This window comes from Canis lupus, chromosome 26 (assembly GCF_003254725.2).
Source record: "Canis lupus dingo isolate Sandy chromosome 26, ASM325472v2, whole genome shotgun sequence".
Classification (NCBI taxonomy): Eukaryota; Metazoa; Chordata; class Mammalia; order Carnivora; family Canidae; genus Canis; species Canis lupus.
The window spans coordinates 6,182,759-6,200,835 of record NC_064268.1 but is presented as its reverse complement, the minus strand read 5'-3'; the positions used below and the strand labels follow the sequence as shown (position 1 = coordinate 6,200,835).

General features: G+C 41.3%; 1 protein-coding gene across 1 annotated transcript in view; it reads left to right on the top strand.

Moving 5' to 3' along the window:
- DNAH10 (dynein axonemal heavy chain 10) overlaps window positions 1-18,077 on the top strand; it is a 133,852-nt gene that overhangs the window by 32,890 nt on the left and 82,885 nt on the right. The window contains 9 exon segments of the mRNA XM_049102003.1: window positions 1,107-1,271; window positions 1,897-2,104; window positions 4,567-4,723; window positions 8,506-8,982; window positions 9,090-9,248; window positions 10,665-10,781; window positions 10,866-10,968; window positions 13,628-13,806; window positions 17,820-18,031. Of these exon segments, the coding sequence (XP_048957960.1) occupies window positions 1,107-1,271; window positions 1,897-2,104; window positions 4,567-4,723; window positions 8,506-8,982; window positions 9,090-9,248; window positions 10,665-10,781; window positions 10,866-10,968; window positions 13,628-13,806; window positions 17,820-18,031 (1,777 nt within the window).

Here is an 18,077-nt window from a genome sequence, read left to right as displayed (position 1 = left end):
TCTTCTTCCCTTCTCCTTTATATGGAGAACATGTCTATTCAGACTTTGGCTCCAGAGTTAAATCCTTGAGTGAAAAGTCCAGCTCTACCCATGTGACTCAACCTTGTGGAGGCTCAGTGTCCTCATCTGTAAAGTCAGCATAAGCTTAGTACCCAATTCACAAGATTGTTGTAAAAATTTAACGACATAATAACATGCTTAGACTACTACTTGACCAATCATAGGTGCTTAATTCAGGTTTACTATTCAAGTTATTGCTGGCTATGTTTCTAAGCAACAGGTCGAAGGAGACTGGCGGCAGGGTAGGGTAGAGTGGAGGGTTCAAGTTGCCGTGGCAATGAGAAGACAACAGAGTTGGACCTTCTCTTTCTCCTCACAGTGCTTTAGATGATGGTTTGCTAAAATCTGAATCGAGAAAATGTATCATTTGGTTGATTCTGAGAACAGGGCTCCTTGTCCTAGTCCTTAAGGGTGCTAAGTGGATGTTTGCCACTGCAAAGACCCAAGATTAGATGAGCAGGGTCTTTCCTTTTTTTTTTTGCATGTTTAAGTATTTTACTATTTCCAGGTGATTCCACAATATTTTACAGGTAATAAGAGTGGTTGGGCAGCCCTGGTGGCTCAGTGGTTTAGCGCCGCCTTCGGCCCAGGGTATGATCCTGGAGACCCGGGATCGAGTCCCACACCGGGCTCCCTGCATGGACCCTGCTTCTCCCTCTGCCTCTGTCTCTGCCTCATTCTCTGTGTCTCTCGTGAATAAATAAATAAAGTGTTTTTTTTTTTTTTAAAAAGAGTGGCTGCACAAATGAAGTCCTTTTTTTCACATTTTCTCATGGTTAATAATTTTATTCCTGTTTGTAATGAAGTGACTGTGCTTTCGTATCCTGATCGGTCACATTCTTTATATATATATATTTATTGGAGTTTGATTTGCCAACAGTATAGTATAACACCCAGTAAGCAGGGTCTTTCCTATGAAGGGATGCCAGTATTAACATTCCAGATGTTGATGGGCAGGGTATGGAAAGAAAGAGTTGAAAGCTAAATATCTTTCTTTTTTTTTTCATTCATTCTCTGTTTTTTTCTTTCATTCCGCCCCTTCAAAGGTATTGCTGACTACATAACTCGGTGCAAACAGGCCATTGGGAAATTTGAGTCCCTTGTCCACCAGATTCATAAGAATGCAGATGATATTTCTTCCAGGCTTACATTAATAGATTCTATAAATCTCTTTAAATATCCAGCACCTAAAAGTGAGGACGATCTCCCAGGTAGATACAATTTCTTGTTTCTCTGATTACAGAAGAAATGAAAAAACCTGTTGGTTGTGATTGCATGTATGCAAACGCAAACACAGAGACATTTATTCCATGAATGGAATAAAATCATTGCTAAAGGTCTCCGTCATTTACTTGAAACCATCATGAGTAATTTTTGCTTTTTGCCATTTTTATGATTGCTTAGACTGTTTTACAAATTCCCAAATCTGTGAAAACAGTAGTACTTTTGTCAATACCTTTGTAACAGTAGATTGTGTTTTTATGGGCTCACATTTACTTATTTAAATAGGGTATTTTAAGTGGTCTTAGACTAGTCAAAAAGCAATTTAAGAAAAGCAAGAATGCCCAAAGATATAAAAGTCAACTTTTGTATGCGGTATGCTTTGGCATACACAATGGGCATTCCCATGTTGCTATTTATTTATTTATTTATTTATTTATTTATTTATTTGCCTAGGGCATGTCTTGGCTTTTGGTATTGACTTATTTTCTTCTTTCAATCTACAATAGAGGTTGTTCTTGTATTTCTAAGATATATAGCTCATGTTTGGATTGCTTGTGAGTAATGTCCTTTCCTGCATCCATAAAGAATTGTAACAGATGTCTTCCTCTACAGGCGTAAAGGAATTCTTTGAGCACATTGAACGAGAAAGAGTCAAGGATGTGGACCACATGGTCAGGTGGTATCTTGCCATTGGGCCTCTGCTGACCAAAGTCGAGGGTCTGGTCATCCACACCAATACGGGCAAGGCTCCCAAGCTGGCCTCCTATTATGAATACTGGGAATATAAAATTTATGAGGTCTTGACAAAGCTCATCCTGAAGTAAGTTAACCTTTTTGCCTGTTTTAAAGACAGTGTGCATAGATTAAAATAGTCTACATATATGAATCGTTAAAGGAAGGGGTTCACAAAGTGCAGAATAGAAATCATTTGGACAGTAAGTCTGCTTTCTGGTTGAAGGGTGCTCACAGGATGCAAGGATGCCTTTCCAATTTGGCTCACATTCTTGTTAGGCCCCTCAACGTTCAGAAAAGGAAATTATGCCTCTTTCCACTTCAACTATCTGAAAGACATACATGCATCTGTGTTCAACTGGCAACAGAGAATCCTAGGTGATGCCCTCCCCTGTATTGAGAGAGGCTGATTTGAAGGACCTATGACCCATTTGTTCTCCCCAGTGGTCCACAGTAAATCCCTGACTACCATGGGCATCATATATGTGTTTAATGCCTGTAATGCCTGTTTAATGCCTGTAATGCCTCACAATAGACAAGGCTCTCCCATCCCTCCTAGAGTTCTAGACCACAGCCAAGCACCTCAGCTAGATCAGCCGAGAGCTGAATGCCTGGGCTTCATTGCATGGACTTAGGATCATTCTAGGAAACCAGCCTAGGAACTTCATACCTTCATGTTGTCAAGGGTGGTGTTCATTTCGTCACACAACATCTTCTTGATAATGAACCCCAGAAGAAATTTCTCTATCGTCCCTTCTGATTTTAGCCTCTTGAAAAAGTATTTTTATTTTTGTCTATCATTTTTTTACTGTTTTGTTTTTAAACTCTGTGGATACTTTGAACTGTTGACTTCATGGCTTCCCTTTTCTCCTGGTTGCTGGGAAACTCAGAACCAAATTTGTAGCCTAAATGCAGCAAGTGTATAGGTATTTTTGTTTGCATTGTCTCCTTCTTGACATTCTCTCTCATATATACGTATATTTAAAGCTAACATGTATGACAGCTTACTCTCCACCAGGTTCATGTTACACCCTTTGCAGTTTCATCTGCATTTTTCAGACACAGACTGTTGAGAGGATAGGTGACTTGCCTAATGCCACACATACATCTAGTAAGAAGAAGGGCTAGGATATGAACCTGGGCCTCAATCACTTAACTAAATATCCCTGATTAGTGTCTATTTCCTTTCTTATTTTATCCCACTTAATTTTAGGGTTTCTTATTGCAATTATTCTTGTGAGCTGCTAAAATTCACTTAGGAATAAGACATTAATAAATAAAATAAATACCTTCAGTTGTCTTGCTTCCTGGACCCAATTTGACAAATTTTACTAAGCTTATCCTTTACAAAAATCTGTCTTCTACAAAAGATTTTATTTATTTATTCATAAGAGACACACAGAGAGAGACAGAGACATAGACAGAGAGAGAGAAGCAGCCTCTCGGTGGGGAGCCTGATGTGGGACTCGATACCAAGTCCCCAGGATCATAACCTGAGCCAAAGGCAGATGCTCAGCCACTGAGCCATCCAGGCACTCTACACATTTGATTTTTTAATTATTGCTTCTAAGTTAGATTCCTGCAGCATCCCCTTAAATATGGCACCTCCTGTAGTATTTCCCTTTCTAAAATGCAGTGTTTTCTCTGCATCCATATATCCATCCAGTCATCCATCCATATATCCATCCAGTCATCCATCCATCCAGTCATCCATCCATCCATCCAGTCATTCATCCATCCATATATCCATCCAGCCATCTATCCATCTATCCACTCATTCATTCATTCACAGGTCTTTTAGAGCCTGCATGAGGCAGACACTGGACCAGACAGGGCCCCTGTGCTTCTGGAGCTTCTCCATCCTCATAGGAGAGATACAAAACACAAGGAAGCAAACATAACCAAGATGATTTCTGTGAAAGAAATAACACAGAATAGTGTTCTGGTGGAGAAAATGGAGCAGCTGTTGTAATTAGGTGGTCAAGAAAGGCCTCCAGAGGCCACATTTGAGCTGAATCCTGAGGACAAGGAATGACAGAGCCAGTGTGAAGACCATTTTTCCTGAACCAAGTGGAACAGCTTCTGGAAGTCATCACTGTTATTTAAATGTCTTCCAACTAATAGATATTCACTTCCCCAAAGTAGAAGTGAGCTATTTAAAAATATGGGCCCAAACAGGAGTACATAATAAAACTCAATTCACACTGTCTGTTATGACGCTGCATGTGTTCTTCCTCACAGCAGGTTTTCACATGTGACTTTTTTTTTTTTTTTTTTTAATTTTTATTTATTTATGATAGTCACAGAGAGAGAGAGAGAGAGAGAGGCAGAGACATAGGCAGAGGGAGAAGCAGGCTCCATGCACCGGGAGCCTGATGTGGGATTCGATCCCGGGTCTCCAGGATCGCGCCCTGGGCCAAAGGCAAGCACCAAACCGCTGCGCCACCCAGGGATCCCCACATGTGACTTTTGTGATGCTAGCTGTTTCCATCGAGTGTTGGATGTACTTCCCTCCAGTGAACTCTGGGTCTCTTTTGTTAACCCCCTTAGGAATTTGCAATCTTTCAATTCTTTAATCCTTGGAAATGTTCCTTTGTTTCAAACGGACACCATTCTGACAGCTCCTGAGATCATCCTTCATCCCAACGCAAATGAAATCGATAAAATGTGCGTCCATTGTGTCCAAAATTGCGTGGAGATCACCAAGGTAAGGGCAGACATGTCTTTGTGGACTCACTGGGGACTTCTCACCACTGATGGCTGGCTGATAAGCTTTGGGAAGCAAGTTGCTGAGGCTCTGGAGAACATAGGCTCTGCTCTGCCCCTTGTCCAGACCATTGCACTCCTTCCTGGTGCCTTCTCTAGATCTTTAGAGCTCAGGTTGCCTCACGGCTTGATTCCAGCTCCCTTATCTCCTCTCTGTGTAATCATGACCAATCCCATGGCTCTTAATGCCTCCTCTCTGGAGATGATCACCCATGTCCATCTCCAGTCCAGACCTCTCTACTTTGAGTCACCTGCGTCCTTGATATGTCCCATCTGACCTTAGTCTTGGCATGTCCAAGGTGGAATTCTTGACTTCCCATCTTGCAACCTGATCCTGCCCCAGGTTTTCCAATCGTGTGAGCCAGAAACCTAGAAGCCAGCTTTGATTCCTCTGTGTCTTCCCATCCACCCATATCTTGCCCCTTGGAGGCCTGGTTGACTCCCATGCATCATCCCACAGCTGGACTATAGCTGTAGCTTCCATAATCCGTTCTCCACCACAGGGGGTCAGAGCTATTTAAAAAATATGCATCACTTCTCGCCAGATCTCTTGTACAAAAACTCCTGATGACTTCACAATGCATTAGAACATAATCTGAACTCCTTACCATGGTCATAATCCAGCACCTGCATGCCTTCCTTTTTTTATTTTTTTGAAGATATATTTATTTTTAGAGAGAGAGGGAGGGAGAAAACATGCAAGCAAAGGGAAGGGCAGAGGCAGAGAGAGAGAAAGAGAGAGGATCTAGGCAGACTTCCCACCAAGCTCAATCTCATGACCCCAAGATCACGATCTGAGTAGAAATCAGGCATCAGATGTTCAATCTACTGAGCCACCCAGGTACCCCACCTGCCTGCCTTTCTGATCTCCATTGCTACCTGTCATGCTCTGTCATGCTCCAGCCTAACGTACCTCCAGCAGTAGCACTAGATAGATCCTCCTTGACATGATTACAGTTAACTGTTCCCTCTGCCTGGAAACTTCTGCCCCCAAACTTTTACTTAGTGGCTCCTTATTGTTCTCTATCCTGTCACCCAATTCCTTCTTCCTGTCATTTATCACTATCTGACCTTTTCTTTCTTTCTTTTTTTAAATTCTATTTATTTATTTGAGAAAGAGAGAAAGCACAATCAAGGGGAGGGACAGATGGAGAGCGAGAAGCAGACCCCCATTGAGCAAGGAGCCCCACAAAGGGCTCAATTGCAGGACCCTGAGATCATGGCCTAGGCCGAAGGCAGACACTTAACCGCCTGAGCCACCCAGGCACCCCACTATTTGACCTTTTCTTATGTGTTTACTTGCTCATCTATCTACGACTTTCTGGTGCCACTAGAATGCAAGTTGCATGGGACCATGGACCTTGTGTGTCTCTCCACTTTTGAGTCCTTAGCACCCCCAGCAGCATCTGGCACATACTTGGCTCTCAACCATGTAAATGCTTTTCAGATGAGTGTCTATGGGCAAATAACCCATAGTTTATGTCTCACCCACAATGGTAAAAGAGAGCCATCTGAATCACATCCCCTCGAGACACTAATGTTTCCTTTTTACTTGGTTTCCTTGGAAAGTCTAGATGTGTTTCAGACATTTGATTTAGGCATTTTATAAAGCATAAAACTCAGTATAGATATTACAAATCAGGAATTTTATTCTCTGTATTTGGAAATTAATGATCAGCTGCTTATATTTTTAGAATCTATACAAGTGAAATTATTCATTAAACCTCTGTTTTTAAAAATTCTCTTAAGTTATAGGTGTTATATCACTGCATCTTTAAACAGGGAAACAATTTCCAAGGGGTAAATCAATAGGAAAGACGCTCTGTGAAACATTGTGAAAGTGAGTTATGACATTTTATGCAAGCTTAATGCCCCGCCTCCCCGCCCCCCAACCTGGTCTCCACCAACAGATGGATCTGAGGCTTTCAGTGAAGCCTGCATTATCTTAACTTTCATCAATGCTTTCTTTCAAATAAAAATAATTTTGGCGATCCTTTTGTAAAATGCTTAACAAAAATCTCTGCAAATCAACATTTATGCCTTGGTGACTCACTGTGTCTTCATGACCCCTCTCTTTGAGCTCCAGGGTTTCCCATCTCAAAACTGAAAGCAAAATAAGCAAAAGTTTTTTCCTTTTTTTAAAAGATTTTACTTATTTATTTATTCATGAGACACACACACACAGAGACAGAGAGACAAAGAGACGGAGAGACAGAGAGACAGGCAGAGGGAGAAATAGGCTCCATGTAGGGAGCCCGACATGGGACTCAATCCAGGTCTCCAGGATCACACCCTGGGCTAAAGGCAGGTGCTCAACCACTGAGCCACCTGGGCTGCCCAAGTAAAAGTTTTTAACCAGGATGTTAGCAACCTCATTTATTACATGGACATGATGATGCAGTCTGCCCTCTAGGGCTGTTAATGGGATTAACTTTTGCAATGTGTATGGAGAGGTTGGCATGGTGCTTGGCAGTTCGTGGTTCCAAACAAACCTTGCCTACAAGGGCCAGTGCTAGGAATGCTCCTGGTACTTCATGTGGTTCCCATTTCACAGATGGGAAGGAGTTGTGAGTGACACACCCAGGCTTTGCTGCTATGAGCCACAATTGGTTAAAGGAAGAGGGAGTCTTGACTGTGTGGCAGGGGGTATCCAATTCATGGATTTGTTCTGGGGCACTGGGGAGTTCATTTTCCTGACTTTCTGTGTCTTCTCCACCTGTAAATATAGAAACTTATGTTGTTTTATTCATCCCTGCTACAGGAGGTGGGTGGCTATTGTTATTTTATTTTTTACAGATTTTATTTATTTTGACAGAGTATGAGCGAGAGAGAGAGCACAAGCAGGGGGAGCAGCAGAGAGAGAGGGAAAAGTAGGCTCCTCACTGAACAGGGAGCCCCATGAGGGGACTCAATGCCAGGACCCCAAGATCATGACCTGAGCTGAAGGCAGATGCTTAACAGACTGAGCCACCCAGGCACCTTCTATTGTTATTTTAAAAGTTAGCTTTTTCCCCCCTTTCATAATAAGCTACTTTAAGTCCTAATGGCTTGAAACAATAGCTATCTATTTAGCTCATGGTTCTGTGGGTTGGGTTCTGCTGAGAGGTTCTTCTGATCCTGGCTGTGCTCAGTCACATGTCTGATGATCAGCTGGCTGTTGGCTGGGGCACCATGGTTCTCCTGTGCGTGATTTACCATCATCTTCTAAGCTAGCTGAAGTGCATTTATCTGGTGGTTGTAGGATTTTAAGAGGATTTTGGATACTAACCCTTTGTTAGACATGTTCTTTGCAAATATCTTCTCCCATTCCATAGGGAAATCAATATTGCACTATATGTTAATAACTAAAATTTAAGTAAAAATTTTAAAAAGTCAAACTCATAGAGACAGAGAGTAGAATAGTGGTTGCCAGGGGTGGGGGAGTGGGAGAAATGAGGAGTAACTACTAATAGGTAATTTAGTGGTAATGAAAAACTTGTAGAATAAGATCACCATAAGGGTTGTACAGCATCATGAATGTACTTAGTGTAACTGAATTGTAAGTATTTTAAATTACTAAAATGGTAAATTTTATGTTATGTATTTTTTTTACCACAGTAAAAATGCAAAAGGGAGAAATAATAGTGATTTCTGTTACTAGCAAGACTTATTCCTGAATATGAATATAGGAAGCAAAATAAATACTGAAGTGCTGTCTTTTTCCTCTGATTCTTCTTTTGCCAGCATTTTGTTCGATGGATGAATGGCAGCTGCATAGAATGCCCTCCTCAGAAGGGGGAGGAAGAAGAACTTGTTATTATTAGCTTTTATAATGATATTTCCATGAACCCTCAGATAATTGAACAAGCTGTTATGATCCCTCAAAACGTCCACAGGATTCTGATCAGTCTTATGAAGTACCTCCAAAAATGGAAGGGGTATCGACATCTGTGGAAATTGGACAAAGCCATTGTGATGGAGAAGTTCGCCTCCAAGAGACCTCCTTGTGTAGCGTATGATGAAAAGTTGCAGTTCTATTCCAAGATAGCCTATGAAGTCCTGCGGCACCCTTTAATTAAGGATGAGCACTGCATCAGGCTCCAGCTAGGGCCGCTGGCAAATACAGTGCAAGAAATTGCCAAGTCCTGGGTGACCTCACTTGGAAAGCTTCTCAATGAGTCAGCAAAGGAGGAGCTCCTTAATCTCAATGAAGAGATGAAGGTAGCAGATCACCGGATTTAATGAAACTGCTTCTCACAAAAGTTAGGTCTTTATTTGGGACTGTTTTTTCTAGGTTTACTTAGTGTTCCTTGACCTCTCTTTTATAGACTCTGGCCAAAAACCTGAAGAAGAGCCCCAGTACCCTTGAAGATCTCAAGTTTGTCCTTGCAACCATTGCAGAAATTAGAAGTAAATCTCTGGTCATGGAACTGAGGTACAGGGATGTCCAGGAGCGATACCGCACCATGGCAATGTATAATGTCTTTGTGAGTGAATGATTTTCTTAAGCATTTTACAGTTGGGTTGAATTCTAAGACCCTTTTCAGAAATACTTCTCAAATATGAACTTAAGTAATAAGACTTAAGTGTAAAGCAATCCCACAGTTATTTAGGTTAATGAAAACAGATTATTTCTTGATCTGGCATGACTCAAGTAGTATTTTTTTGTAGCTTGATCTGTAACGGCACACCATGTCAATTCTCTTCTTTTATTTTCACTTGATGTTAACTCCCTTTAATAAACAGGCTTTTGCAAAAATAATAAGTGAGGGAGGGAGAGGCAGAGAGAGAGGGAGAGAGATAGTGTGATAAAAGAAATGAGTAGAAGATAAATAGTTCAATTGTCTTTATTTGGGGTCATTCAGGGTGGTTTCAAGGACCTTTAGAGGTCCATGAAAGAATTTTAGGGGGTCTGGGATCTCCATGAAACTGCATGCAAAATTTTGCATACTGTGCATCACATACACTCAGAATCAGCTGGAAAAACAGACTAGAAGAAAGAAGCAAATAGCTATTGTAAGTCTGCATTTGCATAAAACTTGTGTTTCTGCATTTATGTTGCTTGACTGCTTTGGATACCTTCATTGAGCAGTAGCCCATAAAGTTAGAGATCCTCTCCTCGGAAAAATGCACAGTATGCAAAATTTCTATATTTATGATTAAAATAAAAGTTTTCAATGTTGTCTTTAGTTTCCTTTATTAAGTAAAATTATTTAAAATTCTGTGTCTTAAAACTCCCTTATGGTCTGCTTATAGTGTCTGTGTGTCTCTTGGTTTCCTTCAAGTCATTTTGATCCTTACCCACCTCTTATTTCTGATTGAGTTCTGGATACCATACATAACAAATTTGTAGAGAGGATAGGAGGCTCCAGATGTTATATTTCATCAGAGGAGATTTGTTGCTGCTTCTGACAGCACAGCTGGATGTATCAGCAAGCTAAGATAACCTTATTTTACTTAGAGATTAAGTGTATATGAAGCTGAGTTTTAGTTTATGAAGGGCTTATCTCTCTAGGTTATCTCTCTATATTTTTTACTTATTTTTTAAAAATAATTTATTTATTTGAGAGGGAGAGAGCAAGTGTGAGGGAGAAGCAGACTCCCTGCTGAGCAGGGAGCCCAGCAGGCTGAATTCCAATCAGGACAAAGGCAGAAGCTTAACTATCTGAGCCACCCAGTCGCCCCTATCTACTTATTTTTAAAAATGATTTTATCCTGATTTTCTTTTCATTATAAATATATAATTTTTTTCTAATTCAAGCAGTTATTTTTTGTGGGTTCAAATGACCTAGCCTGCTATTTTCAGAAGCAGAAATCCCTGAGAAGTAGTTTTGACCAGAATTTCAGTTTCAAATTGCAGATCATTTATTGTTTGTTTGTTTGTTTGTTTGTTTTTTTATTAGCCTTCTGATGCAGAGAAAGAACTGGTTGACAAGATTGAAAGCATGTGGTCAAATCTGTTTAATGAATCAGTGAATGTGGAGCATGCTCTTGGGGGCATAAAGAGAACTTTCACAGAGGTACCTTTTAAATTTCGTACTTTCTGAGTAAAGACATTGACAAATATCTATTGGGATAAGTGAATGTAACCCTGCCCTTCTCAGATTACTCGAGGTGAAATATCAAACTACAGACAGCAGATAGAGGATTTTGCAAAGCGTTTTTATCGTGAAGGCCCTGGTTCTGTTGGTGATGATCTTGATAAAGGTAAGACTATTCCCATTGGACTTACTGAGATACTTGAGTATGTTTTGCTTAAGAATTTTATGGGATGATGGAATAGAGCAGTGGTCTAACCTTGCCTATACACTGGGTTCACCTGAGGATCCCAGATCTGAAAAGTCTGATCCCAAGATTTTTAAAGCTCCTATGAGATTCTAATGTGCAGCCCAGATTGAGCCCACTTAGAGGGATAATGTGAAAGAGACAGAATTTTCTTTTTCTTTTTAATTAATTAATTAATTTATTTTTTAAATTTTTATTTATTTATGATAGTCACACACAGAGAGAGAGAGAGAGAGAGGCAGAGACACAGGCAGAGAGAGAAGCAGGCTCCATGCACCGGGAGCCCGACGTGGGATTCGATCCCGGGTCTCCAGGATCGCGCCCTGGGCCAAAGGCAGGCGCTAAACCACTGTGCCACCCAGGGATCCCATTTCTTTTTAATTTAAATTCAATTTGCCAACATATAACACCCAGTGCTCATTTCATCATGTGCCCTCCTTAATACCCGTCACCCAGTTACCCTGTCCCCACCCCCCCCCCCGCCCGCCACCTTCCCTTCTGCAACCCTTTGTTTATTTCCCAGAGTTAGGTGTCTTTTCTACTCAGTTTCCCACCTTCCCTTATGGTCCCTTTCATTATTTCTTATATTCCACATATGAGTGAAACCATATGAAAATTGTCTTTCTCTGAATGACTTATTTCACTCAGTATAACACCCTCCAATTCCATCCATGTCTACGTAAATGGTAGATATTCGTCCTTTCTGATAGCTGAGTTATATTCCATTGTATATATATACACCACATCTTCTTTATCCATTCATCTGTCGAAGGACATCGTGGCCCCTTCCACAGTTTGGCTATCGTGGACATAGCTGTTATGAACATTGGGGTGCAGGTGTCCCATTGTTTCACTACATCTGTATATTTGGGGTAAATACCCAGTAGTATAATTCCTGGGTTGTAGAGTAGCTCTATTTTTAACTTCTTGAGGAACCTCCACACTGGTTTCCAGAGTGACTGTATCAGGTTTCATTCCCACCAAGAGTGCAAGAGGGTTCCCCTTTCTCCACATCCTCACCGACATTTGTTGTTTCCTGTCTTATTAATTTTAGCCATTCTCACTGGTGTAAAGTGGTATCTCACTGTGGTTTTGATTTGTATTTCCCTGATGACAAGTGATGTGGAGCATTTTTCCATGTGCTTGTTGGCTATATGTATGTCTTCTTTGGAGAAATATCTGTTCATGTCTTCTGCTCATTTCTTGACTGGGTTATTTGGTTTTGGGGTGTTGAGTTTGTTAAGTTCTTTATAGATATTGGATACTAGCCCTTTATATGCCATGTCATTTGCAAATATCTTCTCCCATTCTGTAGGCTGCCTTCTGGTTTTGTTGACTGTTTCCTTGCTGTGCAGAAGCTTTTTATCTCTATGAAGTCACAATAGTTCATTATCGCTTTTGTTCCCTTGCCTTTTTAGACATGTTTTGCAAGAAGTTGCTGTGGCCAAGTTAAAAAAGGTTGCTGTTCTCCTCTAGGATTTTGATGAATTCTTGTCTCATGTTTAGATCTTCCAACCATTTTGAGTTTATCTTTGTGTATGGTGTAAGAGGATGGTCCAGTTTCATTCTTCTGCGTGTGGCTGTCAAGGTTTCCCAACACCATTTGTTAAAGAAACTGTCTTTTTTTCCATTGAGTATTTCCTGCTTTGTGGAAGAGGAGTTGACCATAAGTTGAGGGCCCATTTCTGGGTTCTCTATTCTGTTCCATTGATCTATGTGTCTATTTTTGTGCCAGTACCATACTGTCTAGATAATCACAGCTTTGTAGTATAGCTTGTCATCAGGCATTGTGATGCCTCCAGCTTTGGTTTTCTCTTTCAACATTCCTCTGGCTATTCGGGGTCTTTTCTGGTTCCATACAGATCTTAGGATTATTTGTTCCATCTCTGTGAAGAAAGTCCATGATATTTTGGTAGGGATCACATTGAATGTGTATATTGCTCTGGGTGGCATAGACATTTTCACAATATTTATTCTTGCAATCTATGAGCATGGAATGTTTTCCCTTCTCTTTGTGTCTTCCTCAATTGCTTTCATAAGTGTTCTGTAGTTTTTAGAGTATAGATCCTTTACTTCTTTGGTTAGGTTTATTCCTAGATATTTTATGGTTTTGGGTGCAACTGTAAATGGGATTGATTCCTTAATTTCTCTCTCTGAAGCTTCATTGTTAGTGTATAGAAATGTAACTGATTTCTGTGGATTAATTTTGTATCCTACCACAGTGCTGAATTGCTGTGAGTTCTAACAATTTTGGGGTGGAGTCTTTTGGGTTTTCTATGTACAGTATCATGTCATCTGCAAAGAGGGAGAGTTTGACTTCTTCTTTGCCAATTTGAATGCCTTTTATTTCTTTTTGTTGAGACAGAATTTTCTAACCTGAGAATTTTGTTTATGTACCTGGCCCTCTGGTTTCTGTTGGAGTGATGGAGAGATGAAGTTGTGGTAATTCCAAATGTGACTTCCCAGGCGATTTCTGTGGATGAAAAGATAGTTTATGTGCATTGCCTGTGATTTCTTACTCCATTTTGTGTACCTTATATTTTTAGGCACTCATTGATCTATTTATTTACTTATTCCCCAGGAGTAGAACTTTTAGCCACTTTTGAAAAGGAGCTCACGAAACACGAGAAGAACCGTCAGGAATTGGCTAATGCTGAGAAACTTTTTGATCTTCCAATTACAATGTACCCAGAGCTGCTCAAAGTGCAGAAGGAAATGAACGAACTGAGGACCATTTATGAGCTTTATGAAGGACTAAAGGTAAGTGTCCAGCCACAGACTCCACTCACTGGGGGCAGTGTGAGACCTAGGCCCAGTGGATTGTGAGGCTGCCATAATAATAGGCCTGGAGAAATTTTCATAGAAGCTCTCTCTTTGGTTCTTTTTTTTTTTTTTAAGATTGTATTTATTTATTTGACAGAGAGAAAGAGTGAGAGCACAAGCAGAGTGGGGAGCAGGCAGAGGCAGAGGGAGAAGCAGGCTCCCTACTGAGCAGAGAGTCTGATGTGGGGCTCAAACCCAGGACCCCGGGATCATGACCTGACATTTTCACAATTTTCACAAGTGTCTGTCTGGAGGCAGACACTTAATAGACTGAGCCACCTGGGTGTCCCATCTCACGGTGGCTCTTGGGAAGAAGTAATGGGGAGCAATTGCCAATGGATCTATGGTTTCCATTTGGGGTGATGAGAAAGTTTTGGAACTAGATGGTGGTGATGATTGTACTACATAGTAAATATACTTGATAACACCGAATCGTACATGTAAAACTGGTTAAAATGACAAATGAATGTATTTTACCACAATAATAAAAAAGAAAACTCTCCTTGGTGGTTGAGGCTTGGTTAGGGAGTGGGGTAAACCATTTAGCTGGAAGTGGAAATTAGAAGTAGCAAATATCATGGCATTTGGATGCCTCTCTTGAGTATATATGTTCCCCATGCAAATTCACACCATTCATTTCTTTATTACTCATCCATTCACTCTGTTCTGTACAGCCCAGCACCATGCTGCTTGGAGAATAGGGTCTGGAAAGGAGTTGCATCTGCCCGATTCCATTCCTGCCCTCTTGAGGTCCCAGGAGAGATTGACTGTTGTAGTCTGGTTCTCCTGAGAAACAGAACCAATAGGTACCAAATAGACTTTTCTTTCCCTAAAGTAATCTCTCTCCCCAACATGGGGCTTGAACTCAGGACCCCCAAATCAAGAGTTGCATGCTCTACTGACTGAGCCAGCCAGGTGCCCCACCAAAAAGATTTGTTATAAGGAATTGACTCATATAGTTATGGAGACTAGAAGACCCAAGATCTGGGGTTGGCAAGCTGGAGACCCTGGAGAGCTGATGGTGGAGTGCACATTCAGGCCCGAGCTAGAAGGCAGGAGAAGACTGCTGTCCCGGCTTGAAGATAGTCTGGCAGAGAGACAGTTCTGTCTAACTCAGATTTCTTCTCTCTAGTTCTTCCCACCCACAGTGGGGAGGGAAATCTGCTTTGCTTAGGCTACTGATTCAAATGTTAACCTCACCCAGAAACACCCTGGGAAGCATTGTCCAGAATCATGTTTAGCCAAATATCTGGGCATATGTGGCTCAGTCAGGTTGACACATAAAATTGATGATTACATTGAGCCACAAACAAATCATCATCCTGCTGTGATTTGTAATAGGAATACAGTAGCTAGAGAACCATGGGGCCCAGAGGAGAAAGGATGTGGCCTAGGGAGGGACATTTGAGCAAGGCCTTGAACCAGGAGCAGGTTTTTTTCCTGGTGCAGTCATTGGATTTAGGGCCCCCCTACTCCAGCACAACCTCATTATGATTAATTACATCTGCAAAGACCTGATGTCCATATAAGGTCACATTCTGAGGTTCCAGGGGGATATGAGTTCATGAGGAGGGGCACTCTTCAGTCCAGTACACCTGGGACTGGGGTACATGGAGGAGGAGAACAAAGGGCTGAGCCTGGAGCCCTCCAACATCAAATACCCCAAGACGATGCCCCCTAAGAAGAAAAGAGAACAAGGAGTGGCCTAGGTGGTAGGAAGATGTCTTGGAAGCCAAGTGGAAAAAGCGTTTCTGGGGGGGCGTGATCCAACCACACCAAATGCATCAGATCAAGTAAGAGAGGGAGTGTGGAATAACCACCGAATTTCACATCATGGAGGCCACTGTGACCTTGGAAAGAAACATTTTGATGCAGTGGTAGCTGTGGAAGCCTAATTAGAGTGAGTCCAAGGTATTTGCCCCAAAAGAAAAGAAAGCATAGATCCCTACAAAGACTTTTACTTGAATGTTCACAGATATTTTATTTGTAATAGCCAAAACTAGAAACAACCCAAATATCCACCAAGTGAACAAATAAGGAAACTGTGTTACATCTATCCCATGGACTGCTAGAAAGTAGTAGAAAGGGTCAAACTATTGATGTACTAGGGCAGCAACATGGATGGGTCTCAAGATCATCTTGTTGAGATACCAAAGAGTACATCTTGTATGATTCCATTTGCATAAAGTTCTAGAACATGCCAATGAATTTATCATGGTGGAAAGCAGGGCAGTATTTGTCTAAGGATGGGACGGGGTGTAACAGAGTCAGGAGGAGACTTTTGAGAGCTATGAATGACTTCACAATCTCAACTGTGGCGATGGTCTTGTGGGTGTGCACACATGCCAGTACCTAGCAAATTTGGCACTTTAAATATATCCAGTTGTATATGCCAGTTAATTCTCAATAAAGATTAAAATAGACAAAGAGAATGGGAAGAGAGGAATCAGAAACACCAAATCTAGACAGCTTTCCAAATGTGTTTTGTTGCAAAGGGAAGCAGAGAGATGAGGAGTGGTGGGTGGAAGGGATGTGGGGATGGGAGAAATTACAGCAGGAGTTTGTATAGTGATGGGAATGATCCAGTAAGGAGGAAACATTCTGTGATCGGAGACAGAGGGGAGGCTTGCTTGAGGGATGTCTGATGTCCCTAAGCAAGAGGGAAAGAATGGTGTCAGCATATGGCCCGGGTAGGAGGCAATAGGATCATATGGGGAAGGCAGAGCATATGCGTAGAGATGCTTCTAGTGGGAGATGTTGAACGTTCTATTCTGATTGCTTCAGGGAGGTGCACAGCAAGGTCGTCAGTGGAGAGGATGATGAGCAGGGAGGTTGGCTGGTTGAGGATAGTGGAGCAGGGGTGAGGTGGTGGTGTGGGAAAGAATGTCGCAGCAGCTGGGCCCGAAGGGAAAGCAGCCTTAGGGCCCTGGATTTAGACTGAGGCCTGTGAATGAGGTTGAGTGTCCTCAGCCATCGTGGTTGGTTGCCCAGGTGTAGGTGTTGAGCACTGATGAATGTCAAGGAGTGGATTTAACCACAGTTGTGGTTTTATAAACTAATCAGTGAGAGAGGGGAGGGGAAAAGGGTGGAGGGAGGAAAGGCCCTTTAATCACAGACAGGCTGTAAGTTTAGGTGTAGGAACTCCCAAGAAATACTTTTAGTTTCTTTCTGATTCATCTCATTAAATTTTTACCAAAAAATACAGTAGTGAATCATGGATGTCATTTCAACATAATCTAAAAAGTTATTTGAGCTTTTAATATCTTTTTAGAAGACAAATGAAAAATTGTAAATACATCTTAATGTCATTTTCATCTGAGTCAAAATTACCATATGTATATTTCATCAATTAACATAATATTCTGTTAAATATGTTTTGTGACTGGAAGCAACCCCATTGAGCCCAGATGTCACAGGTTGCAAATAAATGCAAAGTATCCAAGATGGTAAATTTTATGCAAGATTGTATTTTTTATGTTAAATCTCAGGAAACTACAGCACAAAAAGTCTTTTCTGTATGATAATTGGGCAGGATTATCCACACTGTAAGTATTTTGTAATCTTAGCTGCTTTTGTTGGGAAAGAGAAGCACATTAAGACGGAACCTGAATGAAGTATATGCCTTAAGTACCAAGTGGCTCTGTGATTTAAGAGAGAAGGCTGTTAACTGATTCTATACTTCTCGCTTTTCATCTGTGGAAAGGAAGACATAATTTTGGATTCTGCACCTCCTCAGGAGACAGCCTTATTTTGTCAGGGCCTTGAAAAAGTTGGAATTCTTTTGTTTGTAGTTTTGGAACCAGTAATCCATACTTCCTTTTGTGAATTTGAGGTTTTTGTAGATAGATGGGTGATAATATTTGCAAAGAAGGGAGCACGACCAGGGGTTAAGCGCTGGCTCCCCTGGTCAGAGGGTCTTATTGACAGGACTATTTCTCATCCATTTCCAGGTTGCAAAAGAAGAATGGTCTCAGACCCTCTGGATCAACCTGAATATTCAGTTCCTCCAGGAAGGAATTGAAGGTTTTCTCAGGTCTCTTAGAAAGCTACCCCGGCAGGTCCGAAACCTTTCAGTGGCCTACCATTTAGAAGCAAAAATGAAGGCATTCAAAGACTCGATTCCTCTACTTCTTGACTTAAAGCATGAAGCACTAAGAGACAGGTTTGTTTCATCCTGTTACCTGTTGTGTAAGGGGGAGGAGTTTTAG